The sequence below is a fragment of the Salmo salar genome, chromosome 10, assembly GCF_965601325.2.
Source record: "Salmo salar chromosome 10, fSalSal1, whole genome shotgun sequence".
Taxonomy (NCBI): Eukaryota; Metazoa; Chordata; class Actinopteri; order Salmoniformes; family Salmonidae; genus Salmo; species Salmo salar.
This window is the reverse complement of record NC_138300.1, coordinates 43027501-43050000: the sequence shown is the minus strand read 5'-3', so window position 1 is coordinate 43050000 and position 22500 is coordinate 43027501. Positions and strand designations below refer to the sequence as shown.

At 48.1% G+C, this 22500-nt stretch overlaps 2 protein-coding genes across 4 annotated transcripts in view; one reads left to right on the top strand and one right to left on the bottom strand.

The window, feature by feature from the left end:
• cyldl (cylindromatosis (turban tumor syndrome), like) overlaps positions 1-1134 on the bottom strand; it is a 14820-nt gene extending 13686 nt beyond the window's left edge. The window contains exon 1 of one of the 3 annotated variants that reach the window (XM_014123304.3): positions 1001-1134. The gene's annotated coding sequence lies outside the window, so the exon portion shown is untranslated. Of the gene's footprint in view, positions 1-779 lie in introns of all 3 variants that reach the window. The other 2 variants (XM_014123305.3, XM_014123306.3) reach the window with 2 other exon arrangements.
• A 100-nt stretch (positions 1135-1234) lies between these two features.
• Positions 1235-22500, top strand: part of LOC106560406 (uncharacterized) — a 101081-nt gene continuing 79815 nt past the window's right edge. The window contains exons 1-3 of the mRNA XM_014123293.3: positions 1235-1437; positions 1735-3334; positions 3657-3838. Coding sequence (XP_013978768.2) covers positions 1365-1437; positions 1735-3334; positions 3657-3838 — 1855 coding nt within the window. The 5' untranslated portion in view covers positions 1235-1364. The remainder of the gene's footprint in view (positions 1438-1734; positions 3335-3656; positions 3839-22500) is intronic.

Below are 22500 nucleotides of genomic sequence, written 5' to 3'. Positions count from 1 at the left end.
GGTCTTTATGGTAGAGTGGCAAGACGGAAGCCACTCCTCAGTAAAAGGTAAAAGACAGCCTGCTTGGAATTTGCCATTGTGCTGTGGGGATGTTTTTCAGTGGCAGGGACTGGGAGACTAGTCAGGATCAAGGGAAAGATTAACAAAGAAAAGTACAGTGAGATTCTTCCTGAAAAGCTGCTCCAGAGCGCTCAGACCGGGGCGAAGGTTCACCTTCCAACAGGACAACGAATCTAAGCACACAGCCAAGACAACACAGGATTGGCTTCGGGACAAGTTTCTGAACGTCCTTGAGTGGCCCACCCAGAGCCCGGACTTGAACACGATCTAACATCTCTGGATAGACCTGAAAATAGCTGTGCAGTGACGCTCCCCATTCAACCCCACAGCTTGAGAGGATCTGCAGAGAAGAATGGGAGAAACTCCCCAAATACAGGTGTGCCAAGCTTGAAGCGTCATACCTAAGAAGACCCGAGGCTGCAATCACTGCCAAAGGTGCTTCAACAAAGTGCTGAGTAAAGGTTCTGAATACTTATGTAAATGTGACATTTCTGTTGTTGAATGTTTTATATGCATTTGCAAAACATTTCTAAAAACCTGTTTTTGCTTCGTCATTATAGGGTAATGTGTGTAGATTGAGGGGGGGGGGGGGGGTGGGATAATACATTTAGAATAAGGCTGTAACGTACCAATGTGGAAAAGGGAAGGGGTCTGAGTACTTTCCGAATGCACTGTACATATATACACATACATATATATAAACACATACGTAAACTTACTCACACTACAGAAAGTCCATTATAACACCAGCATTAGACCACACGTAGAAAGTGAAAGCCAGCTGCCAACTGCGACTACTGAGCAAAGTGCAAACCAACTTCGATCGCAGCTATTTATTCCCTCCATTGCATTGAGCAATAACTATCAGTCCAATTACTACAGGCTGTATGTTCAGTCATATGCTGTAACTATAGATACCATTTTAGTCAATATTGTTTACCTTGTAAGTTGTAATGTAAATCTTCTTACGAGAGTAGGCAAGATTTGATCGGTATCTAGCTAGCGAGTCACTTCACTTCCTCTTTCGTTTCACTGTTGTGTCGTCATATGCCCCGTTCAAAACAACTGGGAACTCGGAAAAATACGAGAAAAAAATCATCAATTCAGTGTTCTTCGGGTCCGAAAGTCGGAGCTCTTGAAAGAGGCCCGAGTTCCCGAGTTGGAATTCCAAGTTTGATGACCGTTCAAATCGAATTTCCACAGTCGGAGCTAGTTTTTTCCGAGTTCCCAGCTGTTTGAACGCGGCACCAGTTCACAGTTCCCAGTTGTTATGAACGCGGCAATACACATATCCGTGGCGCTGCATGATGACGATAGGAGCTTCGGACGTAAACATGGAGAGAGACGCGCTGAAAAGGCAAATCGATCTGTTGCAAAGTAAGTTGGTGGTTTACAGTACAGTGAACATTACTGATGTATTATATTTAATAACTAGCTGATACTGAAATATTAAATTTGAGAGTTGTTATCATGGCTGTGTTTGCTTTGCGAACCAATACGTTATCTGTTTATGCCTAGCTAGCTGGCTATCGCTAGCAGGCGCGTAGGTTACTAACTATATTCTTGCCTCTACATATGGACGACCGAACGTAGAGGCTAGCTAGATTCACGCCTTTAAACTTTAATTTACCACTTTTGCCAGCTACCTCTTTACCTCGTTCTGTCATCTAACAGGTCTCATCAACAACCATAAGAGTGTCCATGGAGATGTCCCTTCTACTTCTGGCCGGCAGTGGCACCCAGCGAGGCCACCGCCACGAGGCAGGGGTCACAGCTCATCTTTCACCCCCACATTCCCCTCCCGGGGTGGGCCTTACCCCCCTCAGTCCGTGGGACACTGGAGGAAGACCTACTCCCTCAATAACAAGACCAGCTCAGCCCAGCAGAGTAGACCTACTATACAGACTGCCAAGCACTCTTTAGAGCAGCCGTTAGTTTCTGCAGAACCCAACTCCTCTACTGGCTTGCTGTCCCTTAATGCTAGAGGCACCTCACAGCCCAACCACAGCAATAAGGACCTGGCTAGAGGAGAGAAGGATGGAACAAAATGTGCTACGTCTGGGGATCTAACAGGACCAAGGGGCCAGCAGTATGCACTCACAGGGGGAGTGAGAAGAACTGTGACAGGCAGTAGATCCACAGCTATAGAGTCAGAGACTGAATCAGGCAGAGGGAGAACAGGATCTGGGGGTGATGCTTGGCTGGGACTCTCTGGGCTAACAGGGCCTGGATGTCCAGACGACCAGCAGAGAGCGACTAAACATGAGTTTCAGCCCACCACTGAAGGGAAGGGCATGGGACTGCCTGTGAAAACCACTGCCCCTGGAGAAAATAATACAGAATTGATAATTGTCCCTGTCTCAGACAAATCTACTGTTACTACCACCATGGTCCAGAGCACTGCTCAGCTGCATATCAGACCTCGTCACTCTGAGAAAACCAGCACAGGAGGTAAACACACTGTCAAGGCAACCACTGGCAACCTCATCCCTAGCGATACGAACCCACCTTTACTTCTTCCACTCCTTCTCTCTGCCTCCCCTAGTGCCCTACAAGGACCCCAACTAAGCCCCATGTCCACTTGCACACCAGCCCAGCCCCAGACAACCTCCTCTCCCCAGAGACACTCCAAGTTCACTTGGGTGAACAGCCATCAGCCAGGAGGAGCTGGGCCCAGCCAGGCCAGAACAGAGGCCCAGCCCCCAGACATACTCATCACCTCTTCCCCCATCCCAGTCTCCCATCCTGGGCTCCCCAGTTGTGCCTCAGCCATCCCCAGTAGAAGAGCCTCTGCCCCCATCAAGAAGGTTCCCCGTAGGCTCAGTTTATCCATCGCAGTCCCTAAGACCACCAAGTACACCTGGGTGTCGTCTTCTGCAAGTGGCCAGGCCAGGCTGTCCCGGAAGCCCCTCTCACCCAAAGCCCTGGCTCTGCCACAGAGAGCTCCAGAGAAGGGAGAGGGGGAAGCCAAGAAACCCAAATCCCCAAGTCTTTTAGCCAAGCAGCGTAAGGCAGCAGGTGCCTCCACCTCCCTCGGTAGTCGCTACCGCTGGAAGGCAGTGTCTGGAGGAGGGGAGCAGACTGGTACAGGAGGAGGGATAGGGGCCCGACGTGGGTCTGTGTTTCATTGGACCTCGGAGAAAGAGAACGGGGCCAAGGGGGTGTCCAGTGTCCCTTTATCTGTAACTCAACACATAATAGTGCCCCCCTCCTCCTCCTCTGGAGGGTTCAAACTCAGGAGCAGGATGAAGATTATCAGGAGGTCGGCTAGCAGGTGAGAAAGAGGAGGATCAAGGGAAGCCAGAGATGTCTTTACTTGTCTCATACCTATTCTCTTATGTCTAGTAATGCATGTTGGAATATGTCTCTTTTTATCCTGATTTTGTACCAGTGAACATGTAATATTGCCTTTGGCCAGAGAGTGGCAGCAAATCTATCTTTTTTTGAATGTTTTGACACACTTCTCTCTCTCTCTCTCTCTCTCTCTCACACACACACACACACACACACACACACACACACACACACACACACACACACACACACACACACACACCTACCTGTCTCTGACACATACTCTGTCCTGTGTGTTGCAGTGAGTCTGGATCAGAGCGGAGGTCCAGCCCAGCAGACATGACCCTGAACAGCCGCTACTCTCTCTGCCGAAGGACACACAGCCCGGTTCGGACACACAGCCCGGTCTGGACCCTGTCCCGTGAACTGGTCTCGTTCGGCAGACACAAGCTACGACGTCTCTCCCCCAGCCCCTCCAGGACAGGTAGAAAGACAGCACTTTATTTTACATTTTATTTAACCAGGAAAAATAAATAAGATCTTACTAATTACGATTACATCCTGGCAAACACTAGGGAATACGGGGGTAAACATCATTCATCCTATTAGGCCAAGAAGTAAATTGTCCAGAAAAACAACTCTGACCCTTTTTACATCAACTGTACCTCTGAAATAAATGGAGGAATTCATGGAATTTCTATCCATTTTAAACTTAACACACCGTCAGATTTCCACTGACAGTGAGAGTAAATCATATAGAGGTCCTATTAGATAAATAGTTTGTTTACTATAATTTTCCTTCTACTCAGGACTCAGGAGGTCTAGCTAGTTCATTCAGCTAGTTGTGAGTGGTGTTGTCTCTGTTAGCCGTGACGAATTCACTTAATGAATGTATCCTCCGTGGAGAATGACATTACATGGACAGACTGGATCCACAGTACTATCTAATAGCTCTATGGTTTAGTGACTCATTTTAGGATACTGTTGGACATTTGCACTGTTGCCAGTGCTTTGATTGGGCCAATTTTATTCCACACTGTCCCCTCTCTCCAATAGGGGTCAGCATTCCTCTCTCTGAGAGGCCTATGGAGCGCTGCTGTGATCTGTGTGTGTGTGTAGGGGGTAGGGAGGGGTGGTAATTGATTACCCAGTTGAGCCGTGATAGTGGGTAATTTGCAGTGGGTGAAGGTGGGGAAGAGGCTGCTGCTATCAAGTCCTGGCACCACCACTCTCCTCTCCCCCCAGCCAGCCCACTAGATAAAAAGCAGCTAATGCATAATTATCCTTTTGCAAATTGGATTGTTTTAACGAACTAGAGAATATAGGCCTAACCTGATGGAACGCAATCTGTGTTTTTACAACCCTCGGCCCCTCCTCCCTTCCTTCCACCCCTCCATTCTCTTCATCCCTCTCATGCCCATCTCAGTGTAATCGCCCCCAGTCAATGGAGTCGAGTAGACATTAAAAAAGCCATCACTATTAACATTAGGCTTTATTCATCCTGATGGCTGGCTGTCTGGCACTCTCTCCATAGCTCACTCTCGCTGCTTCTCTCCTTTCTCTCTCTTCATTCACCCTCCTCCTCTCCCCCCTCACACAAATTATCTGTCCACAATTGCTTTCCTGCTGTCTAATTCTTCTCTTGCCTCGTTCTGTCTCTGACCCCCCCCCCCGTCTCTCTCTCTCTCTCTCCATCCAGTCATTCTTTCTCCTAGTTCTGTGCTTTATCGTCCTCTGTAGGTGTAGAGATGTAGCTGGCCTGAAGCAGGACTTATATTGTTTGTTTCTCAGTGATGTAGTGAGGTAGAAAGGGAGGGAAGGATAAATAGAGGGAAGAAAGGATGTTGCGATAGAAGAAGATGGAACGAGGGAGAGAGATAGAAAGTAGCCTTCTGTGCTGCAGATAAGAGCCTCTAATAAAGAGCAAATTGAATTACTAATGATGGGGACCAGTCTTACAGTACTGATGACCACACAGACACTGTTATTTTTCTTCATTTCCTCTTCAATGAGTTCTCTCTTTCTCGGCGGTAGTGCAGGTGTTTATTTGGCTGCCCGGTTATCTGCAGTTTAATTTAAAGAGAGCATAAACCTAAGTGAGCAGTTAAGGCCGTAATGAATCCTGAGGGGGGGTGCGAGAGCCCAGATAACCTAATAAAGCAGATAAACGACAGGAACGGACAGAACACAGAAAGGAGGAGAGTGGAGGAGTGCTGAGCCATGCGGGTTCAGGCCCTATGTGACGGATATCTCTCCTAGTTCTCTCCCTCCCTCCATCCATCTCTATTTCAGCCTCTCTCCATCTGTCTTTGTTGGTCTCTTTGTGACTGTTTATGTCTCTGTGTAATGTAATGTAGCCTATTATAATCACATTGTTTGCTCTGTTATTTCTCTGAATCTTAAAGGGAAACTACAGAATGTAGATGCACGTCATTTGTAAAATACACTGGTATGGTGCTGGAGATGATGAATTTAAGGTTGAAAAGTGGTGGATTTCCCCTTTAACATACAGGTATATGATCTTAATTTGATCACCCTGTTATCTTAAGTTTAGTTTCCACTAGGGCTGTCCCTGACAAAACAAAATCTTAGTCAACCTAGCGTCGTCTGTTCTTTCAACAAATCGATTGATCAAAATGTTAAAACTTGTATTTTTCTCTATATTGACACACCCTATACGTTTTCATAAAATCAACTATATGTAGGCTACTGAGCTTGTCTGATGCTTTAAGCACACAGTGATTCAATAATTAAGACACACAAATGACTCGGGGTGGGGGGGTAGAGATCAAGATAGTCTAACCAGAAGAAGAAAAACCTGTTCCCGACCCTCCTCCTCCTGCTGCTGCTGGCCTTCATAGATTCTGCCATGAAGCTCCTGAAGTTACCGGTAGGTAATAGGCTACACCAGGGGTTGTCAACCTTTTCCATTTGGAGTGCCAATTTATTGTACCATTTCTACCAATCTGCGTGCCAGTTATGATTTGCATATGCACATTTTCATTTCATTTAGAATAAAGCCTTCGTATCTCAAAATCATTATCATGTGGTTAATCATAATTCTTAAAGTAACTTCTATTGCTTCTATGTAAAAATAGCCTACATAAAGCCAACAAATAAAAACATTGCAGCCTGCAGGTAGAAAATATCCTGATTTAAAAGACATCCTATAAATCAATTGGCTACACATGGCCTGTCTGCAAGGAACTTAAAACATTGTATCAACTATTGACTTGGTCTGGCCTGAAGCTGGCTAGCAAACTTGCAACATTGTATAGAATATTCTGGGCCCTCAGAGTTTCCCGTGCCAGTGAGCTCCTGACAGACAGCTGTAGGCTATTTGGTGGGGGGTTAAGACACAGAAATACTATCAGATCCACAAAACGGGCACCTTTCCAGGCCAGGTAGCTCAGGCCAGGTACATTTACGTCATTGAGCAGACGCTCTTATCCAGAGCAACTTACAAATTGGGGCATTCACCTTATGATATCCAGTGGAACAGCTACTTTACAATAGTACATCTATATATTTTTTTGGGGGGGGGGGTTAGAAGGATTACTATATCCTATCCCAGGTATTCCTTAAAGAGGTGGGGTTTCAGGTGTCTACGGAAGGTGGTGATTGACTCCGCTTTATGCAGGTAGCCTGCATAATCGGGTGCACATACTCACTCAACATTAACAGGAGCGCTACAAACAAAAGACTGAATAAATTGACCATTCGTTAATGGAATGAAATGAACCAAAACGTGTTCCTCACAAGTGTAGCCTAGGTTGTGCGGTCCGCAAACAACGTGTCCACTTTGGTTTTGCAAAGGTCAAGGGGCAAAGCTGAGAGGGCAACCGGCTATTGTTTGTTTACTAAACAAATGGCAGATTATCCAGTTTGATGGTGTGAAGGAGTATTTCTAGATATAGGAAGGGGTGTGTGACTGTACAGTGTGTACTGTTGCTGTCCCTCACTCAACATATGGTTAACTGGTTGAGAGTTGGTATGACTTTATTTGGTACCATCACACACACACATTCTTATTCCCTCAGTCAGTGGCTGGGTAGTGTTTTATTGCAGTTTCTGTTGTCAGTTTGTCTAGCTCTGTTTGTGTAAATCACCCTGGCTGGACAGATCCCTTTCACTGCTACCTACACACACACACACACACACACACACACACACACACACACACACACACACACACACACACACACCCCCGTCTTCTTTCTCCCACCCGGGCGGGGTTAGAATGTTGACCTGTTTGTGCGTTAGAGGTGGAGTGGTTCAGGTTCCTGTACTGGCTCTGATATGGCAGCTATGTCCCCACATTTCTCAGCATCAAGTTATTGGTACCCCCTCCCCCGAAACCTTGTGGGGATCTCGTTACCGTGCCGACGATCAGCCCATTTATTAGGTCCATAAATCACTGCTGTGTGGTCCGTCATCAGACCCTGTTAACCTCTCATTGTCATTTCCCACTGTCTGCAACCTGTCATCACACACATGTATGCACACACACTACCTGTGGTGTTCAGTGTCATGTGTGCATCTAACCACAGATGTATTTAGGCTTCACTTAGTGACAGTATAATTCTTATATAATACTATATTATAGTCTTACCCCTGGACTCTGCTATTAGGTCTTCATGTGACTTATCAAGATAGTGATTTAATGATTTCTAACATATTATTATGCCATTTAGCAGACGGTTTTATTCAAAGCAATTTAGTCATGCATGCAGGAAAAGGAAATTGCCGCACACTGTTGCTCGTGCGCCCGGGTGATTTTATTGAGGGGTAAGTACTTAAGTAAAAATACTTTAACGTTTTTTGGGGTATCTACTTTACTATTTATATTGTTGTACTTTTTACTCCATACATTTTCCCTGACACCCAAAAGTATAAAAGTTACATTTTGAATGCTTAGCAGGACAGGAAAATGGTCTGTCACACACTCAAGAGAACATCCCTGATCATCCCTACTGCCTCTGATCTGGTGGACTCACTAAACACGGAAAAAAGTAAATGGTGTCGTCTGGTTTTCTTAATATAAGGAGTTTGAAATGATTTATACTTTTATTTTTGACATCATAATAAAATCACCTGGTATCATGAGCAGCAGTGTGCGCCATTTTCCTTTTTATGTTTAATGAATTCACCATCAAAAGTACCTGAATGTGCAGTTCTTCAGCGTTAGTATATGAGACGTAATGTGGGTGTGTGGATCTGTTAATGCGGGGAAGGTGTGTGGATCTGTTAATGCGGGGAAGGTGTGTGGATCTGTTAATGCGGGGAAGGTGTGTGGATCTGTTAATGCGGGGAAGGTGTGTGGATCTGTTAATGCGGGGAAGGTGTTGCGTGCACACTTGCAACTATAGATGGTTGTTTTGGCCGACATGACTACATGTTGATAAAGAGGTCTACGTTTCCTGGCCGGAGAGATTACCACCTCATATTCCGTCTGTCTCTGATGTCGTTAATCAGATCAAGCCAACCCCACGACACCCCCTCTGTACGCACGTGTGACTGGAAGTCGCGTTAGATAAAAGTGTCAGCTAAATGGTGTATGTATGTTATTAAAATCAGGGCAGCAGATTTATACTCATATTTTTTTATTATGTTATACAGCACAGTAGTTTATTCTAAAGATCTCTTTCTGTATTGAATTGATTGCACCATTCCATCTAGCATTAGATATACATAGATATATCTATCTATAGTTAAAATATGGCACCAATACAACACACGCTGATGTCATTTGATGCGTCTCACTCAAAAGCCTGTCCTTATTTGGCCGTGGCTTAATGTCTTTCTTTTAGTCTGTTTCTCTGCATCATTCGCTGGTTCACACACTCTCTAGTTTCTCACCAGAATCTCTCCTCTATCACTCCTCTCCTTCTCTCTCTTTCCTGAAAGTTCTCTCTTCTTTCTCTGTTACACACACACACACAGCTCTATAGGGCATGTGTTTGTTTGTTTGATTTCAGACTACACAGTTGCTGTGTTGCAATGTCCATGCATGTACCCATTTGTGTAAAATAATCTTTCTGCATGCCAGTAATCGTCTCTCACTATTTTAATAGTGAGGCTATAGAGTGAGGAGAGTGAATCTCGCGTGTGTGTATTTCTCTCCTCAGCTGCTCGGTAAAATATCCCACTCTAAATGCCATTCCCCACCACTCTCCCATAGCTGTGTTAATCAGGCAACACACACACACACACACACACACTAACATATCTGGGCCCAACCCCAGTGCTCACAGACAGACATTCTGTTCATTCCTCTTCACTTTCTCAGGCCCTCTGTGTCAAACAGGTGGGCACACTGTGTGTCTCAGACACTCACTCACATGGCTGCATGAGGTAATCACACACACAGAAACACATGCACCCTCAGGCATCCACAGAATCACACACATGCTGCTTTGTTGTTTTGAAGGACCAGCCACATCCCTGGAGTCATTATCCACTACATTATGCTTATATTGATCAGTTTTGTTCTGGTTCATTTCTTGCCTGTATTAGATGATTTGATTGGACTGTTCTTCTGGCCACATTGTTACTAGAACCAATATTGTCATGTGATCAACCAGTTAGGAGGCCTGGTATGACACAGCCCCCCCCCCCCCCGTACTGAGCTGCATGATGGTTGGACCTCCTCTCTCAGCTCTGTCCCTCATCAACCTGTCAACTGGCCATAACTAAAGACCTGATGGACAGGCCATGTGTGACATGCACATAAACCACCCTGAACTGGGATGGATACTAGGAATACTTCACCTACGCACACAAACGCTCACACGCAGGCCTGTGTAAACGCTCACACGCAGGCCTGTGTAAACGCTCACACGCAGGCCTGTGTAAACGCTCACACGCAGGCCTGTGTAAACGCTCACACGCAGGCCTGTGGAAACGTTTCATTGCATAGAACAGTCTTTACCAGGGTTTGTCTGTCTGATGTTCTGTGACGACTCAGAGGATCTATGTGGAGTTCTGAAACCTTTGAGATGCGGTCTGTGTGTGTGCGTGTGTGTGCGTGCGTGCGTGCGCCTGTGTGCGTTCATATGTTTTTCTGAGTATAAGTAAACGGGTTGGACCCGCTGTTTTCAGGGACGTGTTGAAATGTGTAATCCATATGGTTTGAGTGGGTGTAGGCAGAAATCGTAACGTTAACCTGAACTCTTCCCAGTTAAAGGGATACTTTGGATTTGGCCAATTTATCTCCTTCCCCAGAGTCCGACGAACTCATGGAGACCATTTTATGTCTCTGTGTCCAGTATGAAGGAAGTTAGAGGTACCCATCAGTCCATCTGACTCTGTGTCCAGTATGAAGGAAGTTAGAGGTACCCATCAGTCCATCTGACTCTGTGTCCAGTATGAAGGAAGTTAGAGGTACCCATCAGTCCATCTGACTCTGTGTCCAGTATGAAGGAAGTTAGAGGTACCCATCTGACTCTGTGTCCAGTATGAAGGAAGTTAGAGGTACCCATCAGTCCATCTGTCTCTGTGTCCAGTATGAAGGAAGTTAGAGGTACCCATCAGTCCATCTGACTCTGTGTCCAGTATGAAGGAAGTTAGAGGTACCCATCAGTCCATCTGACTCTGTGTCCAGTATGAAGGAAGGTAGAGGTACCCATCAGTCCATCTGACTCTGGGAGGAGATAAAGGGCCTCATTGCCAAAAACGGGGTAAATGTTTTCTTGGTCCCCAGAGCAGTCAAAGGTGTTCTGTGCCCTGCTGGCTAGATAAATCAGAATCCTTAACAGGATGACATGCACAGGCACACACACATGCTGCAAATGATGTCCAAAGACATGCCAACAGGGGTGTTAGTTAGTGGTAATAGGGAATGCAACTGGGTGGGAATGTTCCCATGTTAAACCTCAAGGCCATATGGGTCATGGTCATGTGACAGTCACTGAGATTGATTTTATTATGGTTTAGTGTATGCCATCAGTTTTACTGTGTTTACATGGTTTCAGACAAACCTTTGGCCTCTACATACAGTACACCTGGCTATTTATTCAGGTATGGGTTTCTGCTTAAGTTTGTTTGATGAAAAATGGAAGACTGTTGCACAACTGGTTTAGCTTGGTGGAACCAGCTTGATCACTGGGTTCCCCATTCTACTTCAGTTCACCTGATCACTGGGTCCACCAGGCTACCACTGGTTTGCGTTGCAATAAAATGTCAACATTACAAACGGTGCAGTTGAGAAAAAACATTTTTTTTAAAACAATTCCCATCCACCTGCTCAGAGTAGTGCTTTTATAGTCTTCTGTTTTGAGTACAGTACTCAGAAAGTGTTCTGTTGTATAACACGAAGCTGCTCCTAAAAATGTCTAGACCAGTCCCCCAGTCAATCAATCACAGAGAAGGACACTGGCTTCTATCCCTCACCCCAGCCCCCTCCTCAACCCTCCAGTAATCCAACACTCCCTCCCTCTCCTCCATGTGTCTTCACAGAGTGAAGTGTTACCATAATAATCATGGGGGTTTGGTATTTGTGTGGGAAGAAGAGCACAGAGTCCTCGGATCGCCTGGCATGTTAATTATGGGGCCTCCTCTCTCCTGCTCGCTCCCTCTCTCTCCCCCTCCTGCCCGGCCGCATGCAGGGACACTTGTGTTCCAGTTAGGGCAGGAGTACATAAAGTACTCGTTTACTCACTCACCACTCGCATACATATAGTACTCGTTTACTCACTCACTCACTCACATACATACATATAGTACTCGTTTACTCACTCACTCACTCACATACATACATATAGTACTCGTTTACTCACTCACTCACATACATATAGTACTCGTTTACTCACTCACTCACATACATATAGTACTCGTTTACTCACTCACTTACATACATACATATAGTACTCGTTTACTCACTCACATACATATAGTACTCGCACACTCACTCTCAAACAACCTATTGACACTCGCACTCACTAGATTACTAATTAACCACAGCCACTTTGTCTGTCAATCAGTAGCACCAGTATCTCACTCACTCCGCTAATAGCACCTACTAGTCAACCCCTCTTCTGCACCCCGCTGGTATAATGTAGTGTGTGGGGGGGAAGAGATGAGTGGAGATGGGTAGGGCCATGTGCACGGGCCTGTCCCTGCCACTCTGACTGCCCATACCATAGACCATAGAATCCAGCTTCAGAGGCTGTTCTCAGCTATGCTTTTCCTGCCTCCCCTCCTCTTCCCCTCACTTTCCCCTCTAGTTCTTCCCCATTTCTACTGTCTCCCCCCACCTCCTTGCTCACTCCCTCTATTCCTCTTTTTTTCCTATTTAACTGGTTGGCTGATGCTCTCCCTGGGTCACCTGGGCATGGCCAGGGGCCAGATCACTCTCACCCCTGTTTCCCGCGTTCCTAGACTCCTAGCTAGCTTACCCGTTCTCTCTCAACCTGTCCCATCCTTCTTTCCCTGGGTCAGCTGTGCATGGCTAGGGGCCAGATCATTCACACACCCCCTCCTCAGTCTACCCTTCCCTCCCTCTCAACCTGTCCCGTCCAGTTCTGCTCCCCTTCTCTCCTTGGGTCAGCTGGGTAAGGCGAAGGACCAATTATCACCCTGACTCACTTCCCCATCCCGTCCAGTGCTGCTTAACCTGGCCCCCTCCACCAAACCCAGGCAGAGCCCTCCAGCCCCGGCCTCTGTCATGGGGAAACCTGACCTCCAGGGCCCTCCAGCCCCGGCCTCTGTCATGGGGAAACCTGACCTCCAGGGCGCTCCAGCCCCGGCCTCTGTCATGGGGAAACCCGACCCTCTAATCTCTCTCTCAGCCTTTCCAACTTTCCATTTCAGGCTGCAGGACCAGACACCCGAACCACCTGTCTATTCTGGTTCTCTAGAGTTATCCAGCCAGTGACCCTCCTCCTCCTCCCTCCTCCCGTCCCTCCCTCAGTCTCTCCCTCCTCCCGTCCCTCCCTCAGTCTCTCCCTCCTCCCGTCCCTCCCTCAGTCTCTCCCTCCTCCCGTCCCTCCCTCAGTCTCTCCCTCCTCCCGTCCCTCCCTCAGTCTCTCCCTCCTCCCGTCCCTCCCTCAGTCTCTCCCTCCTCCCGTCCCTCCCTCAGTCTCTCCCTCCTCCCGTCCCTCCCTCAGTCTCTCCCTCCTCCCGTCCCTCCCTCAGTCTCTCCCTCCTCCCGTCCCTCCCTCAGTCTCTCCCTCCTCCCGTCCCTCCCTCAGTCTCTCCCTCCTCCCGTCCCTCCCTCAGTCTCTCCCTCCTCCCGTCCCTCCCTCAGTCTCTCCCTCCTCCCGTCCCTCCCTCAGTCTCTCCCTCCTCCCGTCCCTCCCTCAGTCTCTCCCTCCTCCCGTCCCTCCCTCAGTCTCTCCCTCCTCCCGTCCCTCCCTCAGTCTCTCCCTCCTCCCGTCCCTCCCTCAGTCTCTCACTCCTCCCGTCCCTCCCTCAGTCTCTCACTCCTCCCGTCCCTCCCTCAGTCTCTCACTCCTCCCGTCCCTCCCTCAGTCTCTCACTCCTCCCGCCCCTCCCTCAGTCTCTCACTCCTCCCGCCCCTCCCTCAGTCTCTCACTCCTCCCGTCCCTCCCTCAGTCTCTCACTCCTCCCGTCCCTCCCTCAGTCTCTCACTCCTCCCGTCCCTCCCTCAGTCTCTCACTCCTCCCGTCCCTCCCTCAGTCTCTCACTCCTCCCGTCCCTCCCTCAGTCTCTCACTCCTCCCGTCCCTCCCTCAGTCTCTCACTCCTCCCGTCCCTCCCTCAGTCCCTCCCGTCCCTCCCTCAGTCCCTCCGTCCCTCCCTCAGTCCCTCCGTCCCTCCCGTCCCTCCCTCAGTCCCTCCCGTCCCTCCCTCAGTCCCTCCCGTCCCTGCCCCAGTCCCTCCCGTCCCTGCCCCAGTCCCTCCCGTCCCTGCCCCAGTCCCTCCCGTCCCTGCCCCAGTCCCTCCCGTCCCTGCCCCAGTCCCTCCCGTCCCTGCCCCAGTCCCTCCCGTCCCTGCCCCAGTCCCTCCCGTCCCTGCCCCAGTCCCTCCGTCCCTACCCCAGTCCCTCCGTCCCTCCCGTCCCTGCCCCAGGCCCTCCGTCCCTCCCGTCCCTGCCCCAGTCCCTCTGTCCCTCCCTCAGTCTCTCCCTCCTCCCGTCTCTCCCTCCTCCCGTCTCTCCCTCCTCCCGTCTCTCCCTCCTCCCGTCCCTCCCTCCTCCCGTCCCTCCCTCCTCCCGTCTCTCCCTCCTCCCGTCTCTCCCTCCTCCCGTCCCTCCCTCAGTCCGTTCCTGCCACAGTCCCTGCCCCAGTCCCTCCCGTCCCTGCCCCAGTCCCTCCCGTCCCTGCCCCAGTCCCTCCCGTCCCTGCCCCAGTCCCTCCGTCCCTACCCCAGTCCCTCCGTCCCTCCCGTCCCTGCCCCAGGCCCTCCGTCCCTCCCGTCCCTGCCCCAGTCCCTCTGTCCCTCCCTCAGTCTCTCCCTCCTCCCGTCTCTCCCTCCTCCCGTCTCTCCCTCCTCCCGTCTCTCCCTCCTCCCGTCTCTCCCTCCTCCCGTCCCTCCCTCAGTCCGTTCCTGCCACAGTCCCTGCCCCAGTCCCTCCCGTCCCTGCCCCAGTCCCTCCCGTCCCTGCCCCAATCCCTCCCGTCCCTGCCCCAGTCCCTCCCGTCCCTGCCCCAGTCCCTCCCGTCCCTGCCCCAGTCCCTCCCTCCCGTCCCTGCCCAGTCAAATCAAATGTATTTATATAGCCCTTCTTCCATCAGCTGATATCTCAAAGTGCTGTACAGAAACTCAGCCTAAAACCCCAAACAGAAAGCAATGCAGGTGTAGAAGCACAGTGGCTAGGAAAAACTCCCTAGAAAGGCCAAAACCTAGGAAGAAACCTAGAGAGGAACCAGGCTATGAGGGGGTGGCCAGTCCTCTTCTGGCTGTGCCGGGTGGAGATTATAACAGCACATGGCCAAGATGTTCAAATGTTCATAAATGACCAGCATGGTCAAATAATAATAATAATAATAATCATAGTAGTTGTCGAGGGTGCAACAAGTCAGTAACACAAGAGTAAGTGTCAGTTGGCTTTTTCATAGCCGATCTTTGAGAGTATCTCTACCGCTCCTGCAGTCTCTAGAGAGTTGAAAACAGCAGGTCTGGGACAGATAGAACGTCCGGTGAACAGGTCAGGGTTCCATAGCTGCAGGCAGAACAGTTGGAACTGGAGCAGCAGCACGGCCAGGTGAACTGGGGACAGCAAGGAGTCATCAAGCCAGGTAGTCCTGAGGCATGGTCCTAGGGCTCAGGTCCTCCGAGAGAGAGAAATAAAGAAAGAGAGAATTAGTGAGAGCATATTTAAATTCACACAGGACACCGGAAAAGACAAGAGAAATACTCCAGATGTGACAGACTGACCCTAGCCCCCCGACACAAACTACTGCAGCATAAATACTGAAGGCTGAGACAGGAGGGGTCAGGAGACACTGTGGCCCCATCCGATGAAACCCCTGGACAGGGCCAAACAGGTAGGATATAACCCCACCCACTTTGCCAAAGCACAGCCCCCACACCACTGGAGGGATATCTCCAACCACCAACATACCATCCCGGGACAAGGCCGAGTATAGCCCACAAAGATCTCCGCCACGGCACAACCCAAGGGGGGGGTCGCCAACCCAGACAGGAAGACCACGTCAGTGACTCAACCCACTCAAGTGACACACCCCTCCCAGGGACGGCATGGAAGAACACCAGTAGGCCAGTGACTCAGCCCCCTGTAATAGGGGTTGAGGCAGAGAATCCCAGTGGAAAGAGGGGAAACCGGCCAGGCAGAGACAGCAAGGGCGGTTCGTTGCTCCAGCCTTTCCTTTCATCTTCACAACCCTGGGCCAGACTACACTTAATCATAGGACCTACTGAAGAGATGTGTCTTCAGTAAAGACTTAAAGGTTGAGACTGAGTCTGCGTCTCTCACAGGCGTAGGCAGACTATTCCATAAAAATGGAGCTCTATAGGAGAAAGCCCTGCCTCCAGCTGTTTGCTTAGAAATCCTAGGAACAATTAGGAGGCCCGCGTCTTGTGACCGTAGCGTATGTGTAGGTATGTACGGCAGGACCAAATCCGAAAGATAGGTAGGAGCAAGCCCATGTAATGCTTTGTAGGTTAGCAGTTAAACCTTGAAATCAGCCCTTGCCTTAACAGGAAGCCAGTGTAGGGAGGCTAGCACTGGAGTAATATGATCAAAATTTTTTGGTTCTAGTCAGGATTCTAGCAGCCGTATTTAGCACTAACTGAAGTTTGTTTAGTGCTTTATCCGGGTAGCCGGAAAGTAGAGCATTGCAGTAGTCCAGCCTAGAAGTAACAAAAGCATGGATCAATTTTTCTGAGTCATTTTTGGACAGAAAGTTTCTGATTTTTGCAATGTTACGTAGATGGAAAAAAGCTGTCCTTGAAACAGTCTTGATATGTTCTTCAAAAGAGAGATCAGGGTCCAGAGTAACGCCGAGGTCCTTCACAGTTTTATTTGAGACGACTGTACAACCATCCAGATTAATTGTCAGATTCAACAGAAGATCTCTTTGTTTCTTGGGACCTAGAACAAGCATCTCTGTTTTGTCCGAGTTTAAAAGTAGAACGTTTTCAGCCATCCACTTCCTTATGTCTGAGACACAGGCTTCTAGCGAGGCTAATTTTGGTGCTTCACCATGTTTCATTGAAATGTACAGCTGTGTGTCATCCGCATAGCAGTGAAATTTAACATTATGTTTTCGAATGACATCCCCAAGAGGTAAAATATATAGTGAAAACAATAGTGGTCCTAAAATGGAACCTTGAGGAACACTGAAATTTACAGTTGATTTGTCAGAGGACAAAACATTCACATAGACAAACTGATATCTTTCCGACAGATAAGATCTAAACCAGTCCCTCCCTCCCTCCCGTCCCTGCCTCAGTCCCTCCCTCCCGTCCCTGCCTCAGTCCCTCCCTCCCGTCCCTGCCCCAGTCTGTCCCTGCCCCAGTCTGTCCCTGCCCCAGTCTGTCCCTGCCCCAGTCTGTCCCTGCCCCAGTCTGTCCCTGCCCCAGTCTGTCCCTGCCCCAGTCTGTCCCTGCCCCAGTCTGTCCCTGTCCCAGTCTGTCCCTGTCCCAGTCTGTCCCTGCCCCAGTCTGTCCCTGCCCCAGTCTGTCCCTGCCCCAGCCCCAGTCTGTCCCTGACCCAGTCTGTCCCTGACCCAGTCTGTCCCTGACCCAGTCCGTCCCTCCCCTCCCTGCCCCAGTCCCTCCCTCCCCTCCCTGCCCCAGTCCCTCCCTCCCCTCCCTGCCCCAGTCCCTCCCTGCCCCAGTCCCTCCCTCCCGTCCCTGCCCCAGTCCCTCCGGTCCCTGCCCCGGTCCCTCCCTCCCCGGTCCCTCCCTCCCGTCCCGGTCGGTCCCTCCCTCCTCCCGCCCCGGTCCCTCCCTCCTCCCGCCCCGGTCCCTCCCTCCCGTCCCGGTCAGTCCCTCCCTCCTCACACCAGTCTCCTAAACCTCTACCTTGACCCTCTCCACCCCCCTCCCCCTCGGCGTTCCATGCCTAGACACACACACACCATCTCTATCACTCCCCACAGGTGCCGTCAGAACCAATGCATTCCAGATACGGAGCCGATTCTTCAACAGATGTAAACATATATTAATCGTGTCACTCCCTCTCTCTTTCCCTCCACTCCATCTCCTCCTCCTCCCTCCCTCCAGCCCCCTCTTCACTCCTTCTAGTATCTTCTCTCCCTCCCCATCCATCCCTCCCTGAACTCGCCCTGGGTGTGTGTGTTTAATAATGGATGATTGTTTGTGTTAATCATGCTGTTGTTAAAGGACTTTAAGATAACTGTTAATTCCACTGGGCCTGTATTGATTAGCTATGCTGTGGTGGGGATTGGTTTATAGCCCAGGTGAAACATACTCACCCCTCCTCACCCGTACTCGCTCTCCCCTCCTCACCCGTACTCGCTCTTGCTCTCTCCCATTCTGCCCCCTCCTCCTCAACGCCCGCCTCCTCCTCCCCCCCAGTACACACACACACACACTCCTTGCTGGGATCCCTATAACCCTAATGTGTGGTGTGTCTGTCTCTCTCTCTGGTCATCTTGGTATGCTGCTAGGGTTGTCGGTGATCTTGGTACGCTGCTAGGGTTGTCGGTGATCTTGGTACGCTGCTAGGGTTGTCGGTGATCTTAGTACGCTTCTAGGGTTGTTGGTGATCTTGGTACGATGCTAGGGTTGTCGGGGATCTTGGTACGCTGCTAGGGTTGTCGGTGATCTTGGTACGCTGCTAGGGTTGTCGGTGATCTTAGTACGCTTCTAGGGTTGTTGGTGATCTTGGTACGATGCTAGGGTTGTTGGTGATCTTGGTACGATGCTAGGGTTGTCGGGGATCTTGGTACGATGCTAGGGTTGTCGGGGATCTTGGTACGCTGCTAGGGTTGTCGGTGAACTTGGGTGGGAGACGGGTTGAATAGGGATGCAGGTAGCCTAGCGGTTAAGAGCGTTGGGCAGTAACCGAAAAGTCACTTGTTCGAATCCCTGGGCCGACGAGGTGAAAAATCTGTCAATGTTCCCTTGAGCAAGGCACTTGACCCTCATTTTTCCTGTAAGTTGCGCTGGATAAGAGTGTCTGCTAAATGACTAAAATGTAAAATGCTATAAAGAGAACAATACCTTAAATCAATAAATATATAATTATTGTGCAATGTATATTTACAGGCTACATTGAGGTTTTTCTTTAACTATTTTAGACTATCTGGCATTAGTGCCTAAGATTTAGGGCCTAACTGTACGAGCGCCCAATTGCCTGCATGCCAATACGCTTTCGGATGGAAAAACGGTTTAAGTGTAAACTCAAATGACTAAAACCAGGTATGAAGTATGCTATATATACAAAGGTATTTGGACACCCCTTCATATTAGTGGATTCAGCTATTTCAGCCGTACCCGTTGCTGACAGGTGTATAAAATTGAGCACACAGCAATGCAATCTCCATAGACAAACATTGGCTGTGGAATGGCCTTACTGAAGAGCTCAGTGACCTTCAACGTGACACCGTCATAGGATGCAACCTTTCAACAAGTCAGTTTGTCAAATTTCTGACCTGCTAAAACTGCCCCGGTCAACTGCAAGTGCTGTTATTGTGAAGTGCAAACATCTAGGAGCAACAACGGCTTAGCCGTTAAGTGGTAGGCCACACCAGCTCACAGAACGGGACCGCCAAGTGCTGAAGAGTGTAAAAATCATCATTCCTAGGTTGCAACACTCACTACCCATTTCCAAACTGTCTCTGGAAGCAACGTCAGCACAAGAACTGTTCATCGGGAGCTTCATAAAATGGGTTTCATGGCAGAGCAGCCAGCCACAAGCCTAAGATCACCATGCTCAATGCCAAGCATCGGCTGGAGTGGTGTAAAGCTTGCCGCCATTGGACTCTGGAGCAGTGGAAATGTGTTCTCTTTTGTGATGAATCACGCTACACCATCTGGCAGTCCGATAGACGAATCTGTGTTTGGCCAATGCCAGGAGAACACTACCTGCCCCAGTGTATAGAGCCAACTGTAAAGTTTGGTGGAGGAGGAATAATGGTCTGGGGATGTTTTTCATGGTTCAGGCCCCTTAGTGCCAGTGAAGGATAATCTTAATGTGACAGCATGCAATGACATTATAGATAATTCTGTGCTTCCAACTTTGTGGCAACAGTTTGGGGAAGGCCCTTTCCTGTTTCAGCATGACAATGCACAAAATGAGGTCCATACAGAAATAGATCGGTGTAGAAGGACTTGACTGGCCTGCACAGAACCCTGACCTGAACCCCATCGAACACCTTTGGGATGAATTGGAACAAGCCAGGCCTAATCACCCAGCTTCAGTGCCCGACCTCACTAATGCTCTTGTGGCTGTAAGGGAGCAAGTCCCCGCAGTAATGTTCCAACATCTAGTAGAAAGCCTTCCCAGAAGAGTGGATGCTGTTATAGCAGCAAAGGGGGGGACCAACTCCATATTAATGACTGTGATTTTGGAATGAGATGTTTGACGAGCAGGTGTCCACATACTTTTGGTCATGTGGAAAAGATAATAGATCTAAAAATCAGTTAGGTCAGTTAGGATCACCACTTTATTTTAAGAATGTGAAATGTCAGAATAATAGTAGAGGGAATGATTTATTTCAGCTTTTATTTCTTTCATCACATTCACAGTGGGTCAGAAGTTTACATACATTCAATTAGTATTTGGTAGCATTGCCTTTAAATTGTTTAACTTGGGTCAAATGTTTGAGAGAGAGAGATTTGAGAAAACCAAAGAAATGCAACATCATAAACAAAATGTTTCTGAAAACTGGTTTGATAATGAATGTAAAACAATTAGAAAACACCTAAGACAAATGTCAAATGAAAAACATAAGCAGCAAAACAACCCAGAGCTACGATATGAATACTTTGAAACTCTGAAACAGTATAAACAAACACTGAAACACAAGAAATTGAATTATACCAAGAAGACACTTGATGAAATTGAAAACGCAATTGACCAAAATCAGTTCTGGGACACGTGAAACAATTTAAGCACGACAAAGCCACAAGAATTAGCCATACAAGATGTAGGAATTTGGAAAACCTATTTTGATAATCTATACATAAACATCCCACGAAAAGACTTACAACAGAACCAATTAGAAATTAAAGAAAAATTGAACATCCTTGAATCACTAAAAATATCCAAAATCCATTAGATTACCCAATAACCCAACAAGAACTAAATGAAAAGCTCAAATCGATTAAATCAAAGAAGTCTTGTGGTCTAGACAACATCAGAAATGAAATGCTGAAAAACAGCACACCTGAGTTGCAAAATGCTGTGCTTAAATTGTTCAAGATGGTTTTAACTTCTGGCTGCTTCCCTGATGTCTGGAACCAGGGGCTCATCTCCCCTATCCACAAACGTGGAGACAAATCAGACCCCAATAATTACAGGGGAAGTTGCGTAAACAGCAACTTTGGAACGGTTTTCTGTAGCATTTTGAATTCAAGAATTCAAACCTTCAAGAAAATAATAAGTAAATGTCAAATTGGCTTTCTCCCTAACCATCGCACTACTGACCATATATACACCTTACACACACTAATTAATAAATAAAAAAAGAGGGCAAAATCTTTGCTTGCTTTATTGACTTTAAAAAAGCATTTGATTCTATTTGGCACGAAGGGCTAGTCTACAAAAATCTCCAAAGTGGGCTTGGTGGTAAGGTGTATGACTTAATAAAATGTATGTACACAGAAAACAAGTGTGCAATAAAAATCAAAAACCAAAGAACAGAATTATTTTCACAACTTCGAGGTGTGAGACAAGGCTGCAGTTTGAGTCCAAACCTTTTCAACATTTATATCTATGAATTAGCAGACATGTTGGACCATTCTCCAGCGCCAGGACTCACACTATTTGACACAGAGGTGAAATACCTGCTATATGCTGATGACTTGGTACTTCTATCACCAACCAAAGAAGGTCTTCACCAGAACATTAATATTCTAGAGCAATATTGCCATAATTGGGGCCCTGGCAGTAAATTTCAAGAAAAAGAAAATCATGATTTTTCCCCCCCCCAAAAAAACAGATGTCAGAAGCACAAATATAAATTCACCCTGAACAACACCATAATTGAACACACAAAAAATTACACCTACCTTGGTCTGACCATATCTGCATCGGGAAACATTAATATGGCAGTGAATGCACTCAAAGAAAAAGCCCGCAGAGCATTGTATGCAATAAAAATGAAATTATTCAAAATCAACATCCCAATTAGAATTTGGACCAAAATATTTGACAGTGTAATCCTACCAATCGCTCTTTATGGAAGTGAGGTTTGGGGGCCACTCAAAAAACTGGACTTTAAAATGTGGGACAAACATCCAATTGAAGCCCTACATGCAGAATTCTGTCGGAAAATCCTACAAGTCCAGAGAAATACACCAACTAATGCATGTAGGGCAGAATTGGGCCGCTTTCCAGTAGTAATGAAAATACAGAAAAGTTCATAAAAATTTGGGCTACATCTAAATTCAAGTCCAAATTTAAGTCTGCAATTTAAAGCACTTCAAACCCAAGAGCTGAGCCCAGAAACAAGCCCTCTCAGTCAGCTGGTGTTGGACCTCACCAACCAAGCTGACACCAGCACTGCTTCAAAAGAAAGAATTCCAATTA